The sequence below is a fragment of the Cariama cristata genome, unplaced genomic scaffold, assembly GCF_000690535.1.
Source record: "Cariama cristata isolate BGI_N322 unplaced genomic scaffold, ASM69053v1 scaffold10804, whole genome shotgun sequence".
In the NCBI taxonomy this organism is placed as follows: domain Eukaryota; kingdom Metazoa; phylum Chordata; class Aves; order Cariamiformes; family Cariamidae; genus Cariama; species Cariama cristata.
Genome location: NW_009611253.1, coordinates 9262 through 32366, shown reverse-complemented (window position 1 = coordinate 32366; position 23105 = coordinate 9262). Strand labels below are relative to the sequence as shown.

Below are 23105 nucleotides of genomic sequence, written 5' to 3'. Positions count from 1 at the left end.
GGCGATGATAAATCTCCCCCAGTGAAGAAACTGAAAAATCTGAGCTCCCATTGTCTGTATGTTTTCAGGTATGTTAGACTATTTGCGTGTGTCACACTTCATCAAAGATACAAGGAGTTTGCGGTAAACTGAAAGACTGTAATTGCAAAAAACTTCAAGATTTAATGGGGATAAACACAATTCTTTTTCCTAAAATCCCTGTGTTATTAGTTAGTTAAAGTACACGTCCTAAAAGTTTATAGGATTTTTAATACTTAAGTTTCCCATCTTGTTCTTTTGTGCAATGCTTTAGATTTTGGGTTTTTTTAATAATTGATGCTGTGATCTTGCCTATACAACAGTTACAATTGTTTCATGTTAAAGTATAATTAATTTATTTTCTTTTGAAAATGTCAAAGTAAAACAAGTTAATTCACCTCAAGGAACATCTTGGCCATAGAAATGAGTTATTGTTTAGCAATGAACAAGTAAAACCAAAACCTACTCTCTGATTTACTCTTTTTCTTTGCCAGGTCACCATTCCATGTAAGAAAAATTACAGACTACCAATATGGGAAAGAAACGCATCAAAGGCAAAACTGCACAGTCTGATGAGTCTCCAGATACGCTGGGTATGTGTCCTTAGAGATGTCTGTAGTCCTAATGTTTGTTTTAACCTCAAAGAGGGCTTGAAAATTCATTGATATTAGAAAGCCTTTGCGCTAGTCACTGGCTTTGAAGTCTCATTTAAAAAGTGTGGGTTTGTGTAATTGAAACTGAAGTCTACCAAAAAACATTAGCGTTGCTACTTTTCTAAGTATGCTAGAAAACAATAATCCTGCCTGGAAAACTAGGATTATTTTCTGGTTTTCAAGAAACTCAGACACCCAGTTCTTTACTGATACACAGATCATATTGAATTGTATAAAATCCCTCAGAATATAAAGGGTTTGTAGAGTCAGCTGGTAAGCTTGTCATAATAGATTTAAGTAGCGTTTTCCTAATAAAGATTTTGTTGCAGAAGATTCTCACTTCAGCAAAAAAGATTGTGACTAAAATATTTATATGAAAACATTTGTCTTTAAGCTAGCAACTAACTTAGTACTGGCCCTGGACACCTCAGCTCTCTAGTCATAGTGCTTTTTGGTTAAAACGTCTTTTTCTTCCTTGCCTTCTGTTCCTAATCTCAAATAGTTAATGTTATCCCTCTAGCTGTACTGGATCTCACTCCTGTGTTGAGATTTTATTTGTTATCTTGTTTACCCTGGTTATTCTAGCACTTGTTTTTGCTTGTGCTGTGTAGCATTCTCTTCTACCACCTTGTCTACCAGGTCACAGATTATATCTTTCCCAATGTTTTTAGTTGATCCCGACTGGGGAAATGAGTTCGAGCCGTGCTGATTGTTAAAGAAAATATTTTCTGAAACTTTAAATTGTTGAAGCTGCTAACAGGCAAAGGCTGCACAATTAGGCCTCGTCCTCTGTATAGCCCTTTCCCAAGGTTGGTTTGAAACTCAGCCAAGTTAATCAGTAAGAGAATAGAAAAGATAATAGATTATTAACCTATAAACACAGGTGCTCTTAGAAAATAATGGATGATTAAGAACTACTTGATCGTAGAATAGTGTTCTCAGGCTTTATTTCTTAGAATTGTGTAAGCTAAAGCAAGCGGAAAGAAGATAATGATCTGAAGAGGACTTCGAAACGGAGACAGGAGCTGGAACCAGCCTGAGCAGATGATGAATTCATAGAATTAAAAGGACCAAAGGGAACTTTTGAAGATTTTGGACACTGATTAATGATTGAGCAAGTGTACATAAGCTGTACTGCATCTATCCTCTGCCAGTCACTGAGGTGTTGGCCCAACTCTGAGTTGTGATTAAAGCAAACCTAGTGGTACCCACATCTATGTGAGTTTTTCCTTTAACACTGATTTAGCTGAGAGAGAGCACACACGCAGTATTAGCCAGGAGGCTCGATATGATGGCCTGTTTATTTTAAATTCAAGTCTAGTCTACTTTAGTTTCCTGGTTGTCCTGGTCTTGTGGTAGCTTCTGTCTCCTATGGCTTTTTAGCTGCTTCTGTCTGTGGTGCTTTGTTTTGTTGTTTTTTGGTTTGGGGTTTTTTTTGTGTTTTGTTTTGCTTTTTTCCTGGAGTCAAGATCAGTGTCTGCTGTGACTGTTCCTCATTTTTCTCCAGCAAAGATATTTGTTATGGTGCAAGTGCTGATGGTATCTCACTTCTTTGGCTAAAAATAGGCTAGCTTACCCCGACAAAGACCTGTAAAGCCACAAATGTAAACTAAGACTGATCATTGTGAATAATTCCACTGTAATAGTAGTGGCCAATATAAAAAAGGTTTGTTTAAAAAAGACAATTTTGAAGTTGTAGATGAAGCTTGTATTTTTAAAAAAGGCTTAAAGAGTGCATCTAAATATCTGTATTTGGCTCTTACTGGCTAGCATTTGTACTGTGGTAAAATCCTGCAATCTTGGACAGAAACAGAACTGTAGGTATGAAACTTCTCATCAGTTTCAGCTCATGCCAAGAAAAGTTTGCTCCCTTGAGGCTATAACCTTGCATGTGGTCCTCGACAAAGACAGATTCAGAGCTGTTACGCTATCTGAACAATAAAAATACCTATGTAGCAAAGGACTTAAGGCAATTGAATTATGTAAACAGCAGTTTCACAAAAATGTGACTTTTTTTTTTAAACATATTAAGTACATGTAGCATTTTTCTTTTAGCATGGGTTTGTTTACTCAGTGCTTTTTGACTTTTGAGGTAACTCTTTGTACTGTCAGATATTTGACCCTGTATTTGCAAATGTAGACGTTTGTAAGTGCACATAGTAAGGAATTGTAGGCTGATGATGCTAAATGTCTTAGAAACCTACACTGTAAAAAAAAAAAAAATGTTCCTCATTTTTTATTTGGAAGAACTTGAATCGGTTTGCACGTGCATTGTCTGTCAGTCGCAATTTCTCTGTACAAGACTTAGGCTTACGGACAGCTGCTCTTTGCGCAAGTGACACTGTAACCGACAACCTTAAAAATTAAACAAGAAAGAAATAAGATAATTAAACTCCTGATAGTAGCTCTTAGCAACAGCTGCCTGTGCTCAATATAACCATTCTTAGCAGATTTTGGTTAAATAGATGGAGTTCACGCCAGGCCTGGAAGGTGCAGCTCCAAGTAGGGTGTAGTATTGCAGTGTGAAGTGATAATGCTGGAGCTAGGATGTCTCTGCCGTTCTTTTTTACCATAGTCTGCTGCATAATTTCACTGAGGCAGCTCAGCTGGAAGCGTAATCTCCGTGATCTCCACTTTTATAGGCCAGCCAGGTGCTGCCTTGGTGACTGGGAACCGTGGCAGTGGGCTGTGGCTGCTCCCTGGAAGGTGTGGGAATCATAACGCCACAATAATAGAAGCCCACAGCCTGGCACAATAGGTAGGTTTGTGTCCAAAAGCTTTGTCAACTCCTCTGACTAGATGTAGATTTGAGCAATATGTTGGTTTGGGGTTTGGTTTTTTTGCTGGTTTTTTGTTTTGTAGTAATGCAGTAGTTTAGGATGCAGCAATATCTCCAGATTGTGAAGGGGGGTAACAAAGGGTTTCTTTCTGATATGTTTGCTAAGTTGTCAATGTTTCTTTGACTCTCGAAAAGCTATGCTAGCTTCTGGATTGCTTCCTGGGTCGTTGACATTTGCATTCGTTATGCTACTTGTATCCTTCTTGTGCTTTTTATTTTGTAGGACCTGTATGCAAGCATGTTCGTAAAGGATTGGAACAAGGTCATCTGAAAAAGGCGCTGCTGAATGTGGAATGGCACGTTTGTCAGGACTGCAAGGCAGACAATAAGACGCAAGAGAAATCTGAGGAGGAGACGGATGAAAGCCCTTCGATATGGTTATGTCTAAAATGCGGCCACAGGGTATCTCCTGTTTTGTTGTTAATTTGTCTTAATATCTTTCAGTGTCTTGTAATATAGTGGAACAAGAGAGTTTCTAATTAAACTCTTATATTCTCTCTTTTTTATTTTAAAGGTGGTGCTTCATAAATGATTTTATACACTGTAGCGCGATTTAAAAATATCTGCTCTGAATTGCAAACAAAGTACTTAAAAGCTTGGCACAAAGGCATTTAGCAGGCTTAATGCTAAAACTCTGTATTGAGGACTTGTTTTCCTAGAAAGTCCAAATTATTTTGCTAAGAAAGTAAAAATTTCTGTTAATGCTCCCAATTTGTGATCTTTACAATAAGATCTTATGCTCATAAGAGTTTATTAAACTTAGAACTCTGCATGCTGAAGAGGGTTTTGTTCTGTTTCATTCTTCAAGCTGTTCATGCTGGAATTGCTAAATTAGGTGTTCAGTCCCCGAGCAACTTTATAGTTACTCTGGACCCAATGAGTTACCTTTTTCTCTGCAGAAATAAGTGGCTTGAAATAGAGACCTAGCTGTTCATTCTAATTAGCTTAACATAATTAAAAAGTTTTCATTTTAATATTTTGTTTATGCTCTGACTTTGTGTGTGTTTCATTGATAGTCAACTGGATTTTGTGACACTTCTGGTTATCAATATTATAGGGCTGTGGCAGAAATTCTCAAGAGCAGCATGCTTTAAAGCATTATACAACACCAAGATCAGATCCCCATTGTTTGGTTCTCAGTTTGGACAACTGGAGTGTGTGGTGAGTTTGTCAGGCAACAGTTACAAGACATAGCTACAGGGCAACAGAGACTGGGATATAATTTGTGTTTTCTTTTCTTTGTGAATTGTAGGATTTACCTCTGGGCGAATATAAAGCATTTCCACACACAAAAATCCCAGCAGTCTTTGCTGAGTTTTACTGAATAAATCTTACTTTCTTGTAAAATTCACAACTAGAAAATTTTCATAATTGAAATTGAAGTCAACCAATGAGCAAATGCTGTTGACTTCATATTTTACTGGTTTTGCTTGGTCAGAATACTGACACGTGGAAACAAATGTTGATGTGTAGCTCTAAATCTTTCAGCCTTGGGAGAAGCTCCTTTCTGGTGCGCACTTAGTGACAAACTTAATTATTTTTATTTTCTCAGTAAATACAACTTCTTAATACCATATGTCTAGTTAATAAGCGCAAGTGTAGAATTACAAGATGCTAGTGGATCAGTCAATACAAATTCCATCTCTGTGGTAGTATTCCCTTCTCTTAAAAGGAATAGTACCTTACTATAGAAGGGGGAACCTTAATTTTCTAAAGTGCTATACAGAAATACTGTGCCTGACACACAGAGTTTTCATTTTCCTTAGTAACATTTTTTAAACTTACTACTTGTCATTGTGTTTATTTTATATAACATTATCTCTTTACTTGATCATATTTAGCACTTTTATGTGTAATGATCAGTATTTTTATTGAACTCTAGAATGGAAATGGGCATTATTAATAACATGTATTACTAATGAACCAGTGACCTTCTTTTTGTGAATTTAAATTAATGTTAAAATTATGGGTTTGAAGTGCTTTATTTTCTCTGTTCTAAAGCTTATGTAGTTTTTAAATCAAAGTACTTGTGACTGAGGAACTTGTCTAAGCAAGATACTTTGCTTCCTTCTAGAATTTCTTGATTGTACAAACTTGCACAAGAAATTATTCAGAGATTGGTATACTGGGTATAAGTTATTGTTATAAATCAAACCTACAATCAAGAACTGTATTTCACAGTGGGCCTAGTACATAAAAGCAAAAGCAGTTGTGATCAGAATTTATTAATGCTATGAATGTATGACTATATCCCTCTATGGTGTGCATGCATATGTGGTTGAAATTGGAATTGAATAGTACCTGTAAACAGCTACAAGAAACGTTTTGGACTTGGAGAGAAGGAGGAGAGTTCTAGTAATTCGTTAAATTCTGCTGGTTTGGGTTTACAACAAGTGCTATTTTATGCGTTTTCAGTACTGCTGTGACATAGCAGTTGGATCTAATTACATTTTTCCCCCTCACTGGTCAAACAGCCATTGGTGACAAAACTTTTTCCAATCCCTTGATTCCTTCAAGGTTACCTACAAAATTTTTGATGGATGAAAGTTATGATGTTAAAAGCACCCATGGAAGTAACTATCATTTGTTATTCCAGGAGTGAGAATGCTTATTTATATAATGAACGAGACAGACAGTAAATACATACTCAGGGATCCAAAAGTTGAGCCTGTTTTTTTTAATGAGATAGGAAGAAATGTGAAAACTGCAGCTCATTCCAGAGATGCTAGAGATTTAGGGGAAGCACTTTGCTGGAGACCTCTGCTGCTTTTAATGTCAGAAAATAGAGGCTGACTTACGGTAATCCTCAAATCTGCTAAATGCATTTGTGCCGCAGAACTGTAATTGGTGTGTTTCAAAGTGCAGAAGTATTTGCATTCTCTTCAGTACCTTTTGTCACTTCCTCAGCGAGCTGCTGGGCAGAACTACAGAATCAGTACGTACAACTCTCCCACAGCTGTATGTGTTCAGGCAGAATTTTACTATTCTTGAGCCTTTATCACAGCAGGTTCTCTCACAATTTTGTTTAAAACAGATTAGTGGCCTAGCCACCCACTTTTTTCCTCATAAAGACACAAATAGGTTTGTATCAGCAATGGAATAGCAAATGAAAGTGTGCAGGACTAACGGAGGACGCTGATTTATTTCTTATCCTAAATATAGTGAAGTACTTGCTTGGCTAGAATACTCTGAATATTTTTCCACGCCATAACATTCTTTTTCTTTAGGGCTTCGTATCTTAATTTCTTGGGTTTGGCAAAATTTTCCCGGCATTTGTTTTTCTTGCAACAAGATTTCTAAGCACATCTTTTAAGAGTTTAATTTATATTTGTAAATTGCAACCTCCAGTCACTGAAATAATTTAGTAAACATAATTTTTAAACTTTCTATTTTCTTGATCATAAATAGATTGAACTCTTCTCTAAGACTTCTAAATATTAAAATAAATCTTGTAATTTTATAACTTTGTGTAATGAATTGCATCAAACAAGCAAATAGTTTAGGATTTTTAAACAATAGGGAAAAAATAGGATTAATTGTTTTTCTTTGGGGGGGGGGCGGAGACAGGTGCTACATTTGCGATAATGAAGTTCCATATAGTACTTCAACCCGCTTGGGCCAGACTGTGGACTATGTTAGAAAACAAGTTTGTGTTGACTCGTCACGTACCGGTAAGTAATTATAGTATACGTACTGTAAATCAGAAAGTCCCTTAAGTGTAGGAGACAGGACTGTAAATCCAGAATGTACGCTAAATTAGATTTAACTTTTGGGGCACCTTATGGTAAAATAAAAAGTTAATTTTTTCCTTTTTTTTTTTTTTGTTTTTTTCTTTATCAGAATTCTGATAGCATAAGTAACGTCCTAACCCACGGACCTAACTGGACCAGGATTTTGATTAGTGTTCCGTAAACTTTTACAGACCAGAAATACAGGAATAGGGTGAAAATATAAATACAATTTTACTGTTGACATTTTTTTTAAAATGTGATGTTTGGTTGTTCTGTGGGTAAGGAACTGACTTTCAGTACTTAGAGGTGCTGTGTTCATTCATCAGTATTGCTCAGTCTGTCTTGAGATCTGAAGGAAAGTTGTCATTGATTTGATTTATTTTTTTTTTAAAAGTATTTTTGTAGGTATTTGTGAATGTATCAGCTGGAATGTCTAAGTCTCCAGCTGTTGCAGCACACTTCCTAATGGAAGGAGGATACAGGAGGATTTGTCTGCTGGGTCTGTACATTTAGTGGTAGGTAGCTGCAGTGCATTCAGAACTCTCTAAAACAGCGTGTTCAGCCCACAGTCTGTCTGCAAAACTTGGCAGTTCAAAAGGAAACAAACCCAGCAAAACCCCGCAGTTTCCACAATGGCAAAACTGGTTTTGTACAAAGCGTTTCTGCTAGAAAACTTGGAAGAGTTTGCATATCAAAATAAATGCTGTCACTCATAGCTATTCAAAATTCTGACACCATCCTACACTTGGGTGAAATCATAGCGCCCGTGGGAAACAGGTCACAACCATCCAGCGATGCCAAGTGGCTGTCTCTGAATGTTTGTTCAGGAAACAGCTGAGGTTTTCCTGCAGGGACCAGATTCTGAATGGTTTTGGTCAGCCTTTCCCAGATACATAGTTTCTCTACATCTAATATTTGAACTTCATATTGCTTGCCTAAATTTTCTTCTCGTGTTTGAACTGGAAAATGGATGAATACCTGGGTGCCTTGTCTGGTTCAGGTGTTCCACCTGTTGTTGTCTCTCCCTTTCTTGTCTATCTGCAAAGATCGTATTGTCTGTTTTCTTGCTTTCTCTGAGCTGGTGTTACTTTATTTTAAAGTTAATCTTGGCTGACAGCCCTGTTTGTGAGAAACCTTATCAATAGTAGACTGCCAAACTGGCAGAAGCAGCATGGGTGTTATTCTGAAAATTGCCTGGAATTCCCTTATGGTTTTATTAAACAGGTCATTGAAACTTTGACCTATACACCGAAGAAATTTTGGGGAAAATATCTTTAAGGTGTCTTGAAGAATATAAACCTTCCAGTTTCATCTGTTTATGTTCATGAAATGAAGGTGAAAGAGGGAGTGGGAGGCCTATGCCAGTCGTTTCAGACAATAGTGCCATGTCAGAAGGGATATTATCTCAGATGCCATCGTGTTGGATGTTGTGTGGAGCCCTAACATAGGTCATTTCACAACAGGAATGAAATTTCAGATAACACATGCAGGGTGTCAGAGATCGTTGGCATGAATGGCTTGTGGGCCAAGTGGCACGTATAAATTGCATGTTGATCTGAAATGGCATTTCAGGGGTTTCTTGATAAGTTTTTGTTTGTTAGTTGGCTTGTTTTGTTTATTTTTTTAACTACTATTACCCAGACAGTTTAAGAACCTAAACCAGTATTGTTACGTTTACACAGTTACAGAATTAATTATCATATGTGTAAGTTTTAAACATCGTAGATTGCTGCTGCCTATAATAACTTTTTCTTAGCCCATTCCCTGTTACTGGGTTAATACATGGTATGTTTTTTTTATTATTTCAGTAGAAAAACAACAAGAGAACAAAGAATTTGAAAATAAAAAAGTAGAAAAAGACAGCAAAAATGAGCAAGAAAAAGAAGTCTCGCTTAAAGAAGAGAATTCTCATTCAAATACTAACTCGGAAGTGACTGTGAAAGGACTTAGTAACTTGGGGAATACATGTTTCTTCAATGCAGTGATGCAGGTATGATAGTTATTGCTCCTATTAAAAAAAAAAAGCCCACAACAACAACCCCACCCTGAGTATTTTACAATGACACAATTAGAATGTGATTTTTATCTGCCAAGAATGATGGCTTCTTTCTAAAAATAGTGTGTTGGCCCAGTGAAATACGAAGAAACAGAGCTGCGGGTTCAGACTTGCTCTAAGGGAAAATATAACAAACTGCCTTGTCTTTGAGGGACAGCATCTTTCACTGCTGTAGATTAATCATGCCAACTTCCTAGTTTAGTAAAAAAAATAAAATAGTCTGGTACATCACCCTTGCTGACCTCTTTGAACATAAGAGATTAATACCCAAAGACCATGAGTGTTTACTGAAACAAAAATGCCTCTCAGCAACAGGAAATCAAATACAAGTCAGTATTAACAGGATGAGCATATTGCATTGCCGTCTTTTGTGTCTTGCTCAGCTAAGAAGTGTTTGGATAGAATAAACCTACTCTTTCGTGAGTATTAAAACTCACGTGTCATCTTGTGCTCTTTGGCTCTTGATACTGAAGCTTTACCCAAACAAAATTCCAACTGTACTTGCAGGTTTTAGTAAACCGTTTGATTTTATTTTTTGTTGTTGTTTTTTTTTTTTGAAACGTGTTTTAAACCAAGGAAATATGCACGCTGCATTTTACCTTTTCATTTTTAGAAACAGACACTAGTAAATAGACTGTCAAAAAGATCAGTCTGTAGAAGAATAGTACATTTAGGGTTTCTGCAATCTGAAGTAATATATATATAGAGGACACTTGGAAGTCCCAGTAGCTGTATGTTTTAACTATTAAACACTGTTAGAATTTCCAGAGTGGTAGATACCACTCTAGTTCTGTGGGAAAAATCAATTGCTCCTAATCTGGGTGCTACGAATTCCATGACCAGCGGAATTCAGCTGCCCTTCCTCTTGTTCCCTAGTTACCAGTCTTTTATATTCTACAGAATTTATCACAAACTCCAGTCCTGAGGGAGCTGCTTAAAGAAGTGAAAATGCCTGGCACAACAGTTAAAATCGAGTCACCTGAGTTATCCATGGTAAATATGCTTCGACCTCCATAGTGTTTCTCCTCACCCTTCCAATCTGTTAAAGAAGCAAGCAATACTCACCTCTGGATTTTTAAAGCTGTTTCAGCTAAATACTAACAAGATGAAGATGTAAAATCAGTGGGAACTTCACCATTGACTTCCACAAAGCTGCTTCTGAAGTCAGCAGGGGTCTTTCAAAGAAGGAGAAGTGATTCAGTACTCTGTTAGTTGTCATCAAAGGAGTAGTTACATTGTCATTAAGTTATTGAGAGGATGGAAATACGTAACTTTTGCTATAGTGCTGCTTGTCTAAATGCAAAATAGGAAACTAGAGGATGTCTGCAGCGCTAACTTAAATAACACGCCTGTCATTACAGTTAGGGATTTGGATGGGAAAGAAGGGTTGCGGATTTTAAGAAATTGTATTTTTTTCCTAATAAAGGCAAGAAATGCAGAGTTGCAACTAAGCAATAAGTAATTAATGATTCTTAGCCCAGTGTTTTGGTATCGTCTCATGAGAAACCATGTGTTGATTGTTTTTGTCAGGTTAACTTCTTGCCATTTTGGAATTTTGTGTATTCTATTTTATAATACTGTTTTCGAGAACTTTCCTAGATAAGGAAAAACTTACTCCAGAAGGATCTGTTACCAAATTAAGGCAAAACAATTTTGTTGCTTTGGTTTAAAACAGGAACCTCAGCTGATAAAACTGGATCAGCCAGGTCCTTTGACATTAGCCATGTATCAGTTTCTGACAGAAATGCAAGAGACGAAAAAAGGAGTAGTCACACCTAAGGAACTTTTTGCTCAGGTTTGTAAAAAGTGAGTATCTGTACAATTGCATGTCATAGTGAGTATGAAAAAGTTTTGTTCTTTAAAAAGAGGGTCGGTTTTTTTTTTTTTTTTTTTTTTTTTCTTGAGTTCACATCCTGGCATATCAAATAATACTTAACGAGTTTCGAAAGAAGAGGATAAAGAGCAAAATACAAATTAATAGAAGTAAAATGAAAGATAAACAGTGACATATTTTGGTTAGCTAGCTTCGTATTTTCTAGAAAATACCATATGTAGACACTTGTTGCTTTTATATACATACATGCTTGAGACTTTGTCCTTTTGTGTCTAGTATGATTGTGTTTTTACTTTGTCAGTAAGTACTCTACAATTATTGTTTCATTTAACAGAGCAATACGATTTAAAGGTTATCAGCAGCAAGACAGTCACGAATTGCTTCGTTACTTACTTGATGGAATGAGGGCAGAAGAAATCCAGGTGAGTGCTGATTTCAGTTGTGCATACCTTTCTTTTTCATACTCCAGGCCAAGACTTTCCCCTCTCCTGAGGGGAGAAAGAACATTCTTTCTGAGAGAAGTCAACCTCTGTAGAGCTGCTTGTGCTGCCCACGGCAGGCACTTGAAGCAGATGAGGAACAGAGCTGTAGAACGAGGCAGCCTGTAAGCAGTGGGGTTGTGAAGGAGCAGCCCTGGGTATTACTGTTCTCGTTTAACAAAACTATTCAAAGGAAGAAGTTTGGTTTTGGCCCCTCTCTCTTACGTATATTGCACGCATTGTTTAGGTTTCTAAGGTAATGATATTTTCTGCCTTTTTGGAAAGAAGTGTACTAGCTATTCCCAATGCTCTTCTAATAAAATCAAATAGAAGAGAGGTTTAGTTTTGCTTGCTCTAAAGAGCTTTGGTTAATTCAGCGCTTCTGATATGAATGTCTGTTGTCCTTCAGAAATAGAAGTTTTGGACAAGTCAATCTACAGCAAAAGTGGGGTTGGAGTATGTGTAGTCATTCTAAAGAGTGTCTTTTTGTCTTAATTTCTGAAATACCTTAAAGTTCACTTGTGGAAATTCTATTATTTTTTTTGCCAGTTTTAATTTGGGAAAGTATTTCATCCTTGGACTGATTTTTTTCTTACATACTAATTGGAACATTATGGTTGTAAGCTTATTTCTCAGTTGGTTATTTTTTTTGATAGCCGCAGGGACTACTTTGTGTCTCTGCAGGCCTTTGTGTTGTTTGTATTGATTCTCTTAATTGGTGAAGATTAAATTTTTTCCTCCATCTGAAACGTTTTGTAAAATGAACTAGTTAACTGAATTAGTTTAGGAAATTTTACAGTGTATGTTTTGAAAATTTCAGCAAATAAGTGTTGGAATTCTGAAGGCGCTGACTGACTCTAACAAACAAAATGAAGAAGAACTTAAAAAGAAAATTAAAGGTAAAATACGTGTTACTGATGTAACAATTTAAAATCTTCTGTTTCACTGAAGTAAACAAAGTAACACTAATAATATCAACCAAATGCTATGCATTAAATTGTACAACTTTATGCCATCCCTTGCATATGCGTGTATCTAGAATATGAGGCTCAATAATGTTAGCCTATTTATTTAAATGTCTTACTGAACGTGGTGGCATTTCCTTCTTAACAGTGTAAGAAAGCGTTGATTCTACAAACATTGTCCATTAAAATATGTTTGGGTAGTGTTTAATCATTCAAATATTATGTGAGAAACTAAAATACTAGCACATGAATGTAATAATTTATTCAGTCCTAATAGTCCATTGTTACTTAACAGTAGCATAAAAAACCCCGAACAGCGAACAGAAGAATTTTTAAGCTTTCCAACATGACTTAGAAGATGAAGAGCAAGTTTAAATTCAGACTATGTGCTATACTGAAAATGCAACTTGAGGAAGTTTGTAGGGCACCTATACAGACAAAAGTTGGTGCTTGTTTTTTAGGTTCAGACAGTTCTTTGAGTTAAGTCCTGAGAGAGAACAGGAACTCTTACTGGGATGCAGTACTTCTGAGAAAACAGGGAAATGTGTTCGAGTTGAGAAAGTGACAAAGGTGTTGGTTCAGTCAAGCTGTCTTCTGCAAATGTGTTTTCACCCCCATTTCTTTGATAAACAAAAGAATCTTAATTTAAGAAACTTGCTACACTTTCTGAGGAAACTAGAACAGGCCAACATGTTCCATCATACATCTTACATTCTGTATTCTCTTTTTAATTTTATTTGGTATGCCATAACTAAATTGCTGGCCAGTATATTATATGTAATATTATTAACTTTACTATATACTTTGTCAATTCTCAGAATATGAGAAGAAAAAGGGAATACAAAGTTTTGTAGATCGAATCTTTGGTGGAGAATTAACCAGTACGATTATGTGTGAGGAATGCAGAACTGTAAGTAAACTGCCTGCTTTGAGTAACCTAGAGTATAATTTTATGTAATCGGTAGGAGAACCCCAAAGTAACTATGTCTAGAAATAAGTGAAATTGGAGAGGTTTGCTTCAGTTAATACACTTCTAAGAGTTGACCAGCTGCATGCTTTTCAAAGAGGCGCATGGTCTGGCTGGAACCTTTCTTCCCTTATGTTACAAAGCTAATCTTTCAGTACCTTTCAAAAGCCTTCGGGAAAAAGAGGTCAGCAACAGCAAGCTGCCTCTGCTGGAAGAATTCACTCCCAGATTCCTAGTGGACACCTTCCAGTGGCACAAACTGTAGAGTGGATGAATTGTCCCACTACCAGTGGTATGCTGCCAGGGGCCCTTTGCTTTTCCTTCAGATGATTAGGTCTTTCCCTTTCCCACACGGGAATGACTGTGGGATTGCCAGGAGAACAGTTAAGCAAGAAAGCACTGTTGGGATAACATATCCTGAGAATGAAGTAATGAAGAGCATTAGTGAGTGGGCTAGACCAATGTCATGACAGATTGCAAGTATCCATCTCATAGTCCTGAAGCTGGGTTCTCACATTCTAGGCTACTAGAAAACTGAAATTTGTAAAAGTATTTCTTGCTTATTTCTGTGGTAATATGACTGCTAGATTTTGGTCATGGATAGCTGTTTGTGAAGGTATCTCAACTCTGGTTTACATTTGTATGCACAAGGGAAAGCATACATTGAATGCAAACAAGGCTGCATACAAATAAGCCTATTGACAGCAAGCCAGCCGCTTCCAAACAATATTAAATCGGCTTCTTGAATATTTATTTAAAGGTATCCTTGGTCCATGAGTCTTTCCTTGATTTGTCGCTTCCCATACTAGATGATCAGGTAAGAAATTGTACGTGCTTGCTTTTTGGCTTAGTTTTTGTTTGCTTATATGAAAATGCCTTTATTATATAATCATTAGGGAATGAATTTATGCATCTTTCTAAATGTCTCTTTTCAAAGTTAAAAGAATACATTTGCCCAGGAAGATAGAGAATAAGATTTTCACGAGAGTCATTCCTGTGAGCTGCGGCTCGTAAATTGTGTCTGGAAAATCACTGATCGTCTGTTGGTGATCTTACGGCTTTGTCAGTTGGTGTTTCTAATGTAGAGATGGGCTTAGGGAATAATCTGGTACGTTCCAGTGTTGGCTCACTGCTGTGGAAGACTGAGTTGCAAAGCACAGTGTTTCCCAATTCATCTTCACTGTTATAAAACTGAGCTAAATTGCACGAGTGATGGGTGCCTAGTGGTTGCTTGAATGCTTTATTTTATTTTATTTGCTTTCTTCATCCATTTTTCTGCACTGAGCGCAAGAATACTTCTCATAACATTCAGGTTATTGAATAAAGTTCGGAAACATTGGTAGGATAGTATGTGAACACTTACTGGATCAATGTTGATTTATTTGATCAATCTCTAGACACTCCAAATACTTGATTTGCTTTGTGTTTCATATTGATCATCTGTATATGTAATATTTCAGATTTGTTATGTAGCGCTGCTTACACTAAAGCTAATGAGTAAATACTGACATGATACCCACTCAGCCAAAGGAATCAAATGTCTTCTGCAACAACGAAGTTTCATTTTAGCAGAAGGAAACAAACCCTGTGGCAGGCAGTTCAGCTGAAAATGCCTCTGCTTGTGTAACAGGTTACTCTTCAGTGCATTTAATGAAATCTACATCTGTTAGAGCCAAAGGTAACGTTGCCCCCTTACAGGTTCAGAATTTGCCCCTTGATAGCCTTACTTTTTCGTACTGTTTCATTCTGCAAGTCATTGTTTCACATGGATTTGCTCTGGAGTGAGGCACTCCTTTTGTAAACAGTAGGGTGGCGTAAATGGGTTAGTTGTGTGTTACAGTCACTAAAATGTTGTATCTTGAGCTGAAAACTCAGGTAACATCTTATCCCTACAGTTTTCTTTGGAATCCTCTTTTGCTATTCAGGACAGTAACATCTCTACTTCTGTGGTTGTTTTGTGGCTGTTTGTTTTTTGTAGAAAGTGAAAATTACAAATGAGAGAAACATTAAAAAAAACAAAGAAAAGGAATCTGAAGATGAAGAGGATAAAAACAATGACTGTTACCTTAAGCAGAGAGATGAGCTCCCTGGTACAAGTAAGCACCTCCAGAAAAAAGCAAAGAAACAGGCCAAAAAACAAGCCAAGGTTGGTGTTGATCAGTATTTTACTTTTATTAATGAAGTGCTTGCAAGTTCTGGTAAAACAAATTCTTTTCGCTTCCTCCATTTAGATGAAGGAGGAGATAGCTTAGAATTTGTCCTCACTCAAATGCACAACCAAAAAGACCAGTTGTATCTATGTCTTTGCTATTGACACATTACGCATTCTGTAAAGAGTTGCTGTGCTAGGAATAAGCTAATATCCAGAGGAGCGTGGAATTTATGTTGCCTGTCTGAAGTAGCATTAATTTATACCAGACAGCTGTTCTCCAGTCATTGATTGCAAGAGTATTCACAAAACTTCAGAATACAGATATAAGAAAGGATTGGGAAGACATAAAGGGAATCATTCGTTGTATTTTGAAGATACTGTGTAACAAAGAGCAGTGGGAACTGAGTGAGGATAAATCCAGTATTGGTTGAATTGATCACGTCTGATCATTAAATCATACATTGTTCCCCCCCTCCCTGCTCTTTGCGTCTATGCCACGTACAAAAATTTTGATAAAAAAAATTTTGGTAAGAAATGCTAAATATCATTTAAACTTGCTCTGTTTTTTGTATTCTTGTATATTATGTACTCCGATTTGCAGAGCCAGCGCCGCCAGCAAAAACTTCAGGGAAAGGTGCTTCACCTGGCAGATATCTGTACAACTGACCAGTCAGAAAAAGATGTTGAGTATAACCAAGAATCAGAGGTAGAAGTTAACTCTGAAACTCCTGATACAAAGCAAGAAGAGGAATTGGCAAATGATTGCAAAGATCACTGCTTAACTCAGGAAGACTTGAGTATACAGGGAAATAGCACGGAAGTTCAGAGCCTGCATGAAAATGCAGGAAAGCCAGAACAAGAGTGGGTAGAAGAGGAGTCTCTTGTGGCTCTCCCTGTGGAAGGCTTAGATTCTCCTGTGAAGTTTGTCAATGGCCTGGACACCCTGTCTTTGAAAGATGAGGATGATGAAAACGAAGATGAGGAAGAGCTTGCTACTGACTTTTCAAAGCTACACTTGGGCGCTGAATCTGATCCGAGTACCTTAGGTGACCTTCAGACGCTTCCCATCCAGACACGGGAAGTGTCGACTGAAGATCCGGAGACAGCATTTTGTACTCTCGCCAACAGAGCTGATCTGAATCTGGAGGAAGGCTCAATCCATCACTGTTTGTATCAATTTACCCGTAATGAAAAACTTACCGAGACCAATAAGCTACTCTGTGATGTATGTACACAAAGGCTTTATGGACCAAAGAAGAACATAAAAAGTATGATAAATTACCTTTTAAAAGAAACCTTTAAATATGTCCCTAGCTGCTGCTTGGGTGGGTAAGGGAGGGGAATGTCCCTCAAGTGGTATTTGTAGAACTTCAGCTTGCATCAGTTGAGCTAGTACTCGGTGGGTAGGCTGTGAGAACCTCTTTCACACAGATTAATACAAGTTCTTAATCGAGCAGAGTAGCAGGCTCACAAGGTTGGGTAGAGAATACTGCAGGACTGAAAATGAAGAGTGAGTGAAGGAGGGTGGGTTGGGGTTTGGGGAGAGGGAAAGGGCATTTCAATCTAAAAATTTATTACGTGGAGGAGCATAGGGAGTAGCTATTTAACAGGTGATTCTTCTGTTCTTTCCACAAATGCGAAAATTCTGCTGTGACAGTCGTAGGGAAATCCTGGTGGTGGTTGCCGAAAAGGCCGTAAAAGCTCGCATGCAGTTTCTGACGATGAGAGTTGTAGAGAAGGAGCAAGAATTCATCCTGCTTGTGCTGACACCGCTTGGGCACAGTGCGAGTGGTTGCTTTTGTGATACGGGAGCTGCAAGATGGCAGCAGTTGTACAGTTGTTCATTTAACGGGATGTTAAAAAGGGGAACGTTCAGTTTCTCAGTTGTTGTAGCAGACGACATCCTAACAGTCTACACAGTGAAAACAAAGAAATTCTTGCCATAACATTTGTTCTGGTGTTAATCGTTGGTGGTTTTTCTTTTCCGCAGGTGAAAAGAAGTATGCTTATAGTAATGCCAAAAAGCAGATGCTAATCTCTGTTGCTCCTCCAATTTTAACTCTTCACTTAAAGAGGTTTCAACAGGTAAGCAGCAGGCTAATACTGCAAAAATGTCTATGTATATAGTGTCAGTTTATTCTCTGTATATGCACTTAGTACTAGCTTAACTTGCTAACATTAGTTCTATGTTTTCATTTCCTATGAGCCTGCTTTGGTTTGGGTTTTTTCCCAAGGTTTGGAAGGCATTGGTGTGCAATGTTGGGTTTTGTGGTCTTGGAGGAGTTGGGGTGTGTTTTCCTGAAAGAATACTCCGTTAGTTATCTGGAAAACAAGTCTTTTGGGAGCTTATTTGCAATATATTCCCTCACTATTGTTATTGCTTACTGTATTAAGCAGTATCTTAGTATTGTTTCCTGCTCCTACAGCAGTTCATGGACTCTTACATTTCAGTACAGACAGAATAGGATCCCTGAGTAAAGGGACGTGACAAATAGGTCAGTAGAATTGGAAAAGACTATTCTGAGCCTTACTGAGGGGCGGGGGGGAGTGGCAAAAAGAATGACTGGAAAGCAATGCAACTTCAGCTTTATTTAGAGACACCAAAGTAAAGTGGCATACCTTTTTTCCAAGTTGTAGGAAAATTTTTCATTTAGAGCTTTAGCTTTTCAAGAAGGAAAGAGGAAAGGAATGGGGATGGAAGGCAGTATTGCCTCTTCTAGATTTAAAGCTGTTCAGTATTTTGGTGTCACTGTTTAAGGCTGGGCTGGCAATTAAAGCCATCAAAATACTTGAAAAAATAAGGGAGGTGATTTTAAATAGATGAAAAACAACTTCACAGAGAAAATGGAAATGTCTGGCCTATTCGAAGACACTGTAACATGATTAAGGAAATAACATTTATCTTCTTTTGCTTTTCCAGTTTGATACTGGAAGATTGTTTGAATAAGGCGGGAGTAGAAGTTGTATCAGTTTTGACAATACAAAATTAGATCCTCGGGCATATCACAGTACCTGAGAAGCAAGAGATGTACTTATGTAACCATGAGGACGTTACAGCTGGTGCTTTTTCCACTGTTGCTACCGTTAACTTACTCACACGGTAACTTAAGAGCTGTCTTAACTTGTGCCCCAGTGAAGCATGTCGGGGCCAGGAGATAGTGCTGGGAAACCTTGGCCAGTGTGGGAGGGAAGCCAAAACCAAAAACCCAATGTTGCTTTTTCCTGATTTTGTGTAATGCAAAACTAATTTTGTACAGTTGAAACTTCTCACCTGAAACATTTAGTAACAAAGCCTGGTTTTAATATGCTGCATTTCAACATTATGGGGTTTTCCTCTACTTTGTCTGTTTAAGGCTGGATTTAATCTACGGAAGGTTAACAGGCATATCAAGTTTCCAGAAGTGATAGACTTGGCTCCTTTCTGTTCAGCTAAATGTAAAGTAAGTGGGAAAACAATCAGATTCTCCTTTCGCATGTTCTAATGTGCTCTCACAGTTAAGCTGCTCAGCAGAATCTTTGTAGAACGCTTGTCAAGCCGCAGTTGTTCTGTGTGATAATACAGGACAACCTGTACTCGAGTCAGCGTACTTCCCCTGATCCCACAGCTGTAGCGCTTGCACGAGTCTGTCATGCCCAGCTTCCCTTTTTCGTCAGCAAACAATCGAAGGCACGGAGAAGAGTTTTCAGGCTAGCCTTGCTTAAAACCCAGTGCCTGGCTGACAGACCCGAACTTGTGCTTTGACAGAACGTGGCTGAAGGGAACACCAAGGTGTTGTACTCGCTCTACGGCGTCGTTGAACACAGTGGAACGATGAGGTCTGGGCACTACACTGCCTATGCCAAAATGAGAAGTATGAACAACCATCTCTCTGACCTCGTCCTTCGAGGACAATCTTCCCCAGGTAAATAACGAAAAACATTTTACAAATTATTTCTTACTGCAGAACAGTAACAGGATTGATCCATTCATTTCTTTGTAATAACTTTTACTCCTAAATTCCTCCTCTGGCAGCTTTAGAAGCCGAACCAGTGAAAGGGCAGTGGTTCCACATCAGCGATACCCACGTACAAGCTGTGTCTGTGGCGAGGGTGCTGAGCTCACAAGCCTATCTCCTGTTCTACGAGCGGCTGCTGTGACGGAGCAGCCACCTTCAAGTGCTCTAGAAGGCGGCAGAGACTTTGCAAATCCTGGCGTTAACACGCTGGAGCTACTGCATACAGCCACAGGACCATACTTTATGCTTCTTAAGATGCGCTGACAAGTGGTTAACTTATACTTTTTCCAGTGTTTTCACTACTTTTAAATAAAATGTTTTTTTCAAAATTGCAGCTTTGAGCTTCTGTTGAGTAATTTGTGTGTTGGTACAGCCAAGCGACTGCTACTTCTCCTTTCCTGCCAGTGCTGTACACCTTAGGCAGCAGCTCTTTCACTTTGAAGGGACCAGCTGTAATTTTGAACTATAGTTCCCTAACCTATCATCTGTTCCACCTGTATTTTAGAACTGGGTTCCAAGCATAAGAAGCTGTTTCTTCCTACAAATCTTGGAGCTGAGCCACATTCAGCATCAGCTCTTTCCATTCTTGGTTTGTGGCCAATAGAGGAGCCCTCAGTTTGCCGACTCTCTAGGAATTCTTTCTTTCTTTGGCAAGGCTGGGAGCCCTGATCTCTCCCTCTTGCCATTCAGAAAGAGAGTCCTGCAGTAACCTGCAGCTTTCAAGTTCTCTTCTCCTCAGGCTGGGTTTCAGATAAATAAAACCTCGGCTCCTCTGTGCTAGAGCAGCAGCTGCTTACAGCCAGTGCCTTTTTCACAACCACCTTACTAAGAAAATGGGCTGTCGCGGGTGGTGGCATTGCCCGCACCAGCAGCAGCACTTGTGCAGCTGGCTGTATCAGTATGCCAATCCTTCTGAAAACTTGCTGAGATTATTTTTCACCCACCCCAGCAAGTGCCTATAGAGCGAGCGTTCGCGTAGCTGTTGTAGGGCAGCCTTATTTAGGCATAAGCTAGTTCCAGGCTTGATTTAGCCTTCCACTCCCTTCTGGCTGTGAAACAGAGCAGCACTGGCAAGAGCAATAAAAGGATTAATTATTGAAGTGACTTGAATTTCAAGCGCAGTTTTCCTTTCAAGCAACTCTGAGACACACAAGCCCTTTACTTTCCAAGAAGAATCTTAACAGGGGGCTTCAGCAGAAAGATTCCAGCGCTTGCCCTCTCGCCAGCTCTCACCCCTCAGCATTTATTTTTAAGGCCGTTAGAATGAGATGCAGTTCGCTGCTGTCAGGCTGCCATTTTGAGAGTGGGGAATCTGAAAAGGCGAGGATGAAACAGATGTAACAACAATGAATGTAGGTGTGGACCACTTCATTATTTCAATGTCCGGTTGTCTGCCTCCCTCATCCCCTCTGCTGGATGCAGGTGCTGAGCTGGTGGGGCTGGGTGGGCCTAATGCTGCAGCCACGACAGCACTTTGGGGAAAGCCCGGTGATGGAAGGTGTTTCAGTTTTTGTTCTTGTTTTCTTTATTTTTAATTGGTAATAAATTAATTTTCCACATGTTGAGTCTTTTTTGCCTATCACAGCAATTGGTAGGTGATGGCCCTGTCTTTGCCTCAGCCCATGAGCTTTTTCAGCTTATTTTCTGCCTCTGTCCTGGTGAGGAAGGGGCACCTGGCAGTCACGCTTTCATCCCCGCACGTGTTCACATACTGGGAACAACCACGTCAGGCCCAGTCCAAATAAAAGGAGAGTTAACCGTTTAACAGTGAGTACGTTTATTGAAATCTTTGAAGTTCTGCACTGCCTTGGACACAGTTCATAACTTAAAAGGCAACAGCAAACCATCATGACAGGCCTGCACCGGAACATGAACAAACTCACATAATCACGTCACTAAAGTAGTACAGTGAAATTGTTCAATCATTTTGGTCTTCATCCCAGTCCTTCTTTCCTGAGGGAGGTTTAGGGCCACCAGCTGGTTTTGCCATGATGATCTTGGCGATAACAGGGAAGGAGGAAAAGAGGTGGTTAGCACCAGCTCCCACCCCACTCTCACTCACAGCCATATGATGCCGACTGTCAACATCCCCTACATTCATGCAGTTTCCCTACCCTGAAGCTAAGCCAGTGAGTGTTATTATCCATCCTATTGAGATAGTCACAAATTAGGTTTGTTATTTTCCTTGAAAACAGCCAATGCTGAGCCCTGACGCACAAAAAAAATGGCTTTTACCCTCATTTTTGCATGCACGTGAAGACTTCAGTTAGTCTACAGAAAGCGAGTGCTTAAATAGGCTGACAAGTCCCTCGTTTACAGGACGGACACTACAGAAAGCAGAATTATCAGCACTACTGTTCTGAATTACTGAGCCTAAGCATCACACTTCAAAAGCATAGAGCCCACAAGTCCTACCACATCAAAGGCTCATTTTCTGCTCCTTTTCATCCCTTCAGTGCAGATTTGGTTTTGGGAGCAAAACTGATTTGCAAAGGCACAAACCCAAGAGGCAGCCATCGGCACACGTCGGAGAGCGGTGTTAGGTGTCCTCGAGAAAGTGCGTGCGCCTGCCCTGTGCTCGTCAGTGCGCTCACACACAGATACCTCTCTGCTAGAGAAACGGAGCTTACTGCGGACTAGTTTTCAGGCTCATCTTTCCAGTCATCCTTATCCCAATGTCCTTGGTGCTTAGGGGCTTTTGGACCGCCTGCTGGTTTTGCCATAATAATCTACAGAAATTTTACGTGCAAATACATTTTTGCTAAAGTTCTACAAAATATATAAAGTTAATGACAAAAATCTTAAGATTATAAGCTCTGTTCTTCCTAAAAGTTGGATTTTCATGTAAAAACAATATAGAGAGAAGGTTACTTCTGTTAAATCTTGTTCCTACAGAAGCTAGGATAACTTTCTGGATATAACTGTCAAATATTAAAAAAGAGAAAAATTCATGGCACTCCTGTGGAAGCAGCAACATCACAGCATCCCAAATCCTGAGCTCCTGAGCAAACCACTTTCTGGCTTTGAGACATAAACAAACCCCATTTTCGAGTATCCTGTTTTTATGCCTTGCATTCCCAGAAGATTCACCTATTTCAGTTTAGTGTTCTGCACACTGACTTAAAGGTTTCAATTCAGCGCCTGAGTTACTGGGAAGCTTACCTGATCAACCCTTAGGACAGTTACTGCTGCGTTTGTTGCGAGCTTGATACCCCAGGACTTTCCAAGGTAGGTGTCTAACACGCCAGCTTCCAACATATCCTTCACAGCAGCGGCTTCGGCCTAGCACACGAGGGGGAAAACGTTATTCAAAACTTTCTCAGGCATCTACCTAGCAAGTTACTGGGTTTTCGAAAGTTACAGGTTCAGAACAAGTTATCGCTTTTCTGATCTCCTCTCTTCAGAAAACCTTTACT

At 38.8% G+C, this 23105-nt stretch overlaps 2 protein-coding genes across 4 annotated transcripts in view; one reads left to right on the top strand and one right to left on the bottom strand.

Annotated features, from left to right (window-relative positions):
* The first annotated feature begins 550 nt into the window (after window positions 1–550).
* USP16 (ubiquitin specific peptidase 16) lies at window positions 551–19831 on the top strand. 2 transcript variants are annotated; one of them, XM_009698173.1, is made up of 17 exons: window positions 551–611; window positions 3734–3912; window positions 4568–4671; window positions 7078–7181; window positions 9053–9231; window positions 10198–10290; window positions 10973–11103; window positions 11466–11553; window positions 12431–12509; window positions 13394–13485; window positions 14303–14359; window positions 15521–15688; window positions 16296–16962; window positions 17685–17779; window positions 19048–19134; window positions 19440–19596; window positions 19707–19831. In XM_009698173.1, the coding sequence occupies exons 1-17, from the start codon at window positions 551–553 to the stop codon at window positions 19829–19831; spliced, it is 2466 nt and encodes an 821-aa protein (XP_009696475.1). The 2 variants fall into 2 exon arrangements, with proteins under 2 accessions (XP_009696475.1, XP_009696474.1); XM_009698172.1 differs by having other exon boundaries at window positions 9050–9231.
* A 1618-nt stretch (window positions 19832–21449) lies between these two features.
* The window catches only part of CCT8 (chaperonin containing TCP1, subunit 8 (theta)), a 9880-nt gene continuing 8224 nt past the window's right edge, over window positions 21450–23105 (bottom strand). The window contains exons 13-16 of one of the 2 annotated variants that reach the window (XM_009698170.1): window positions 22852–22971; window positions 22327–22418; window positions 22288–22293; window positions 21451–21685 (exon numbers count right to left, since the gene is read on the bottom strand). In XM_009698170.1, coding sequence (XP_009696472.1) covers window position 22293; window positions 22327–22418; window positions 22852–22971 — 213 coding nt within the window. In that variant the 3' untranslated portion in view covers window positions 21451–21685; window positions 22288–22292. Of the gene's footprint in view, window positions 21686–22287; window positions 22294–22326; window positions 22419–22851; window positions 22972–23105 lie in introns of both variants that reach the window. The other variant, XM_009698171.1, reaches the window with a different exon arrangement.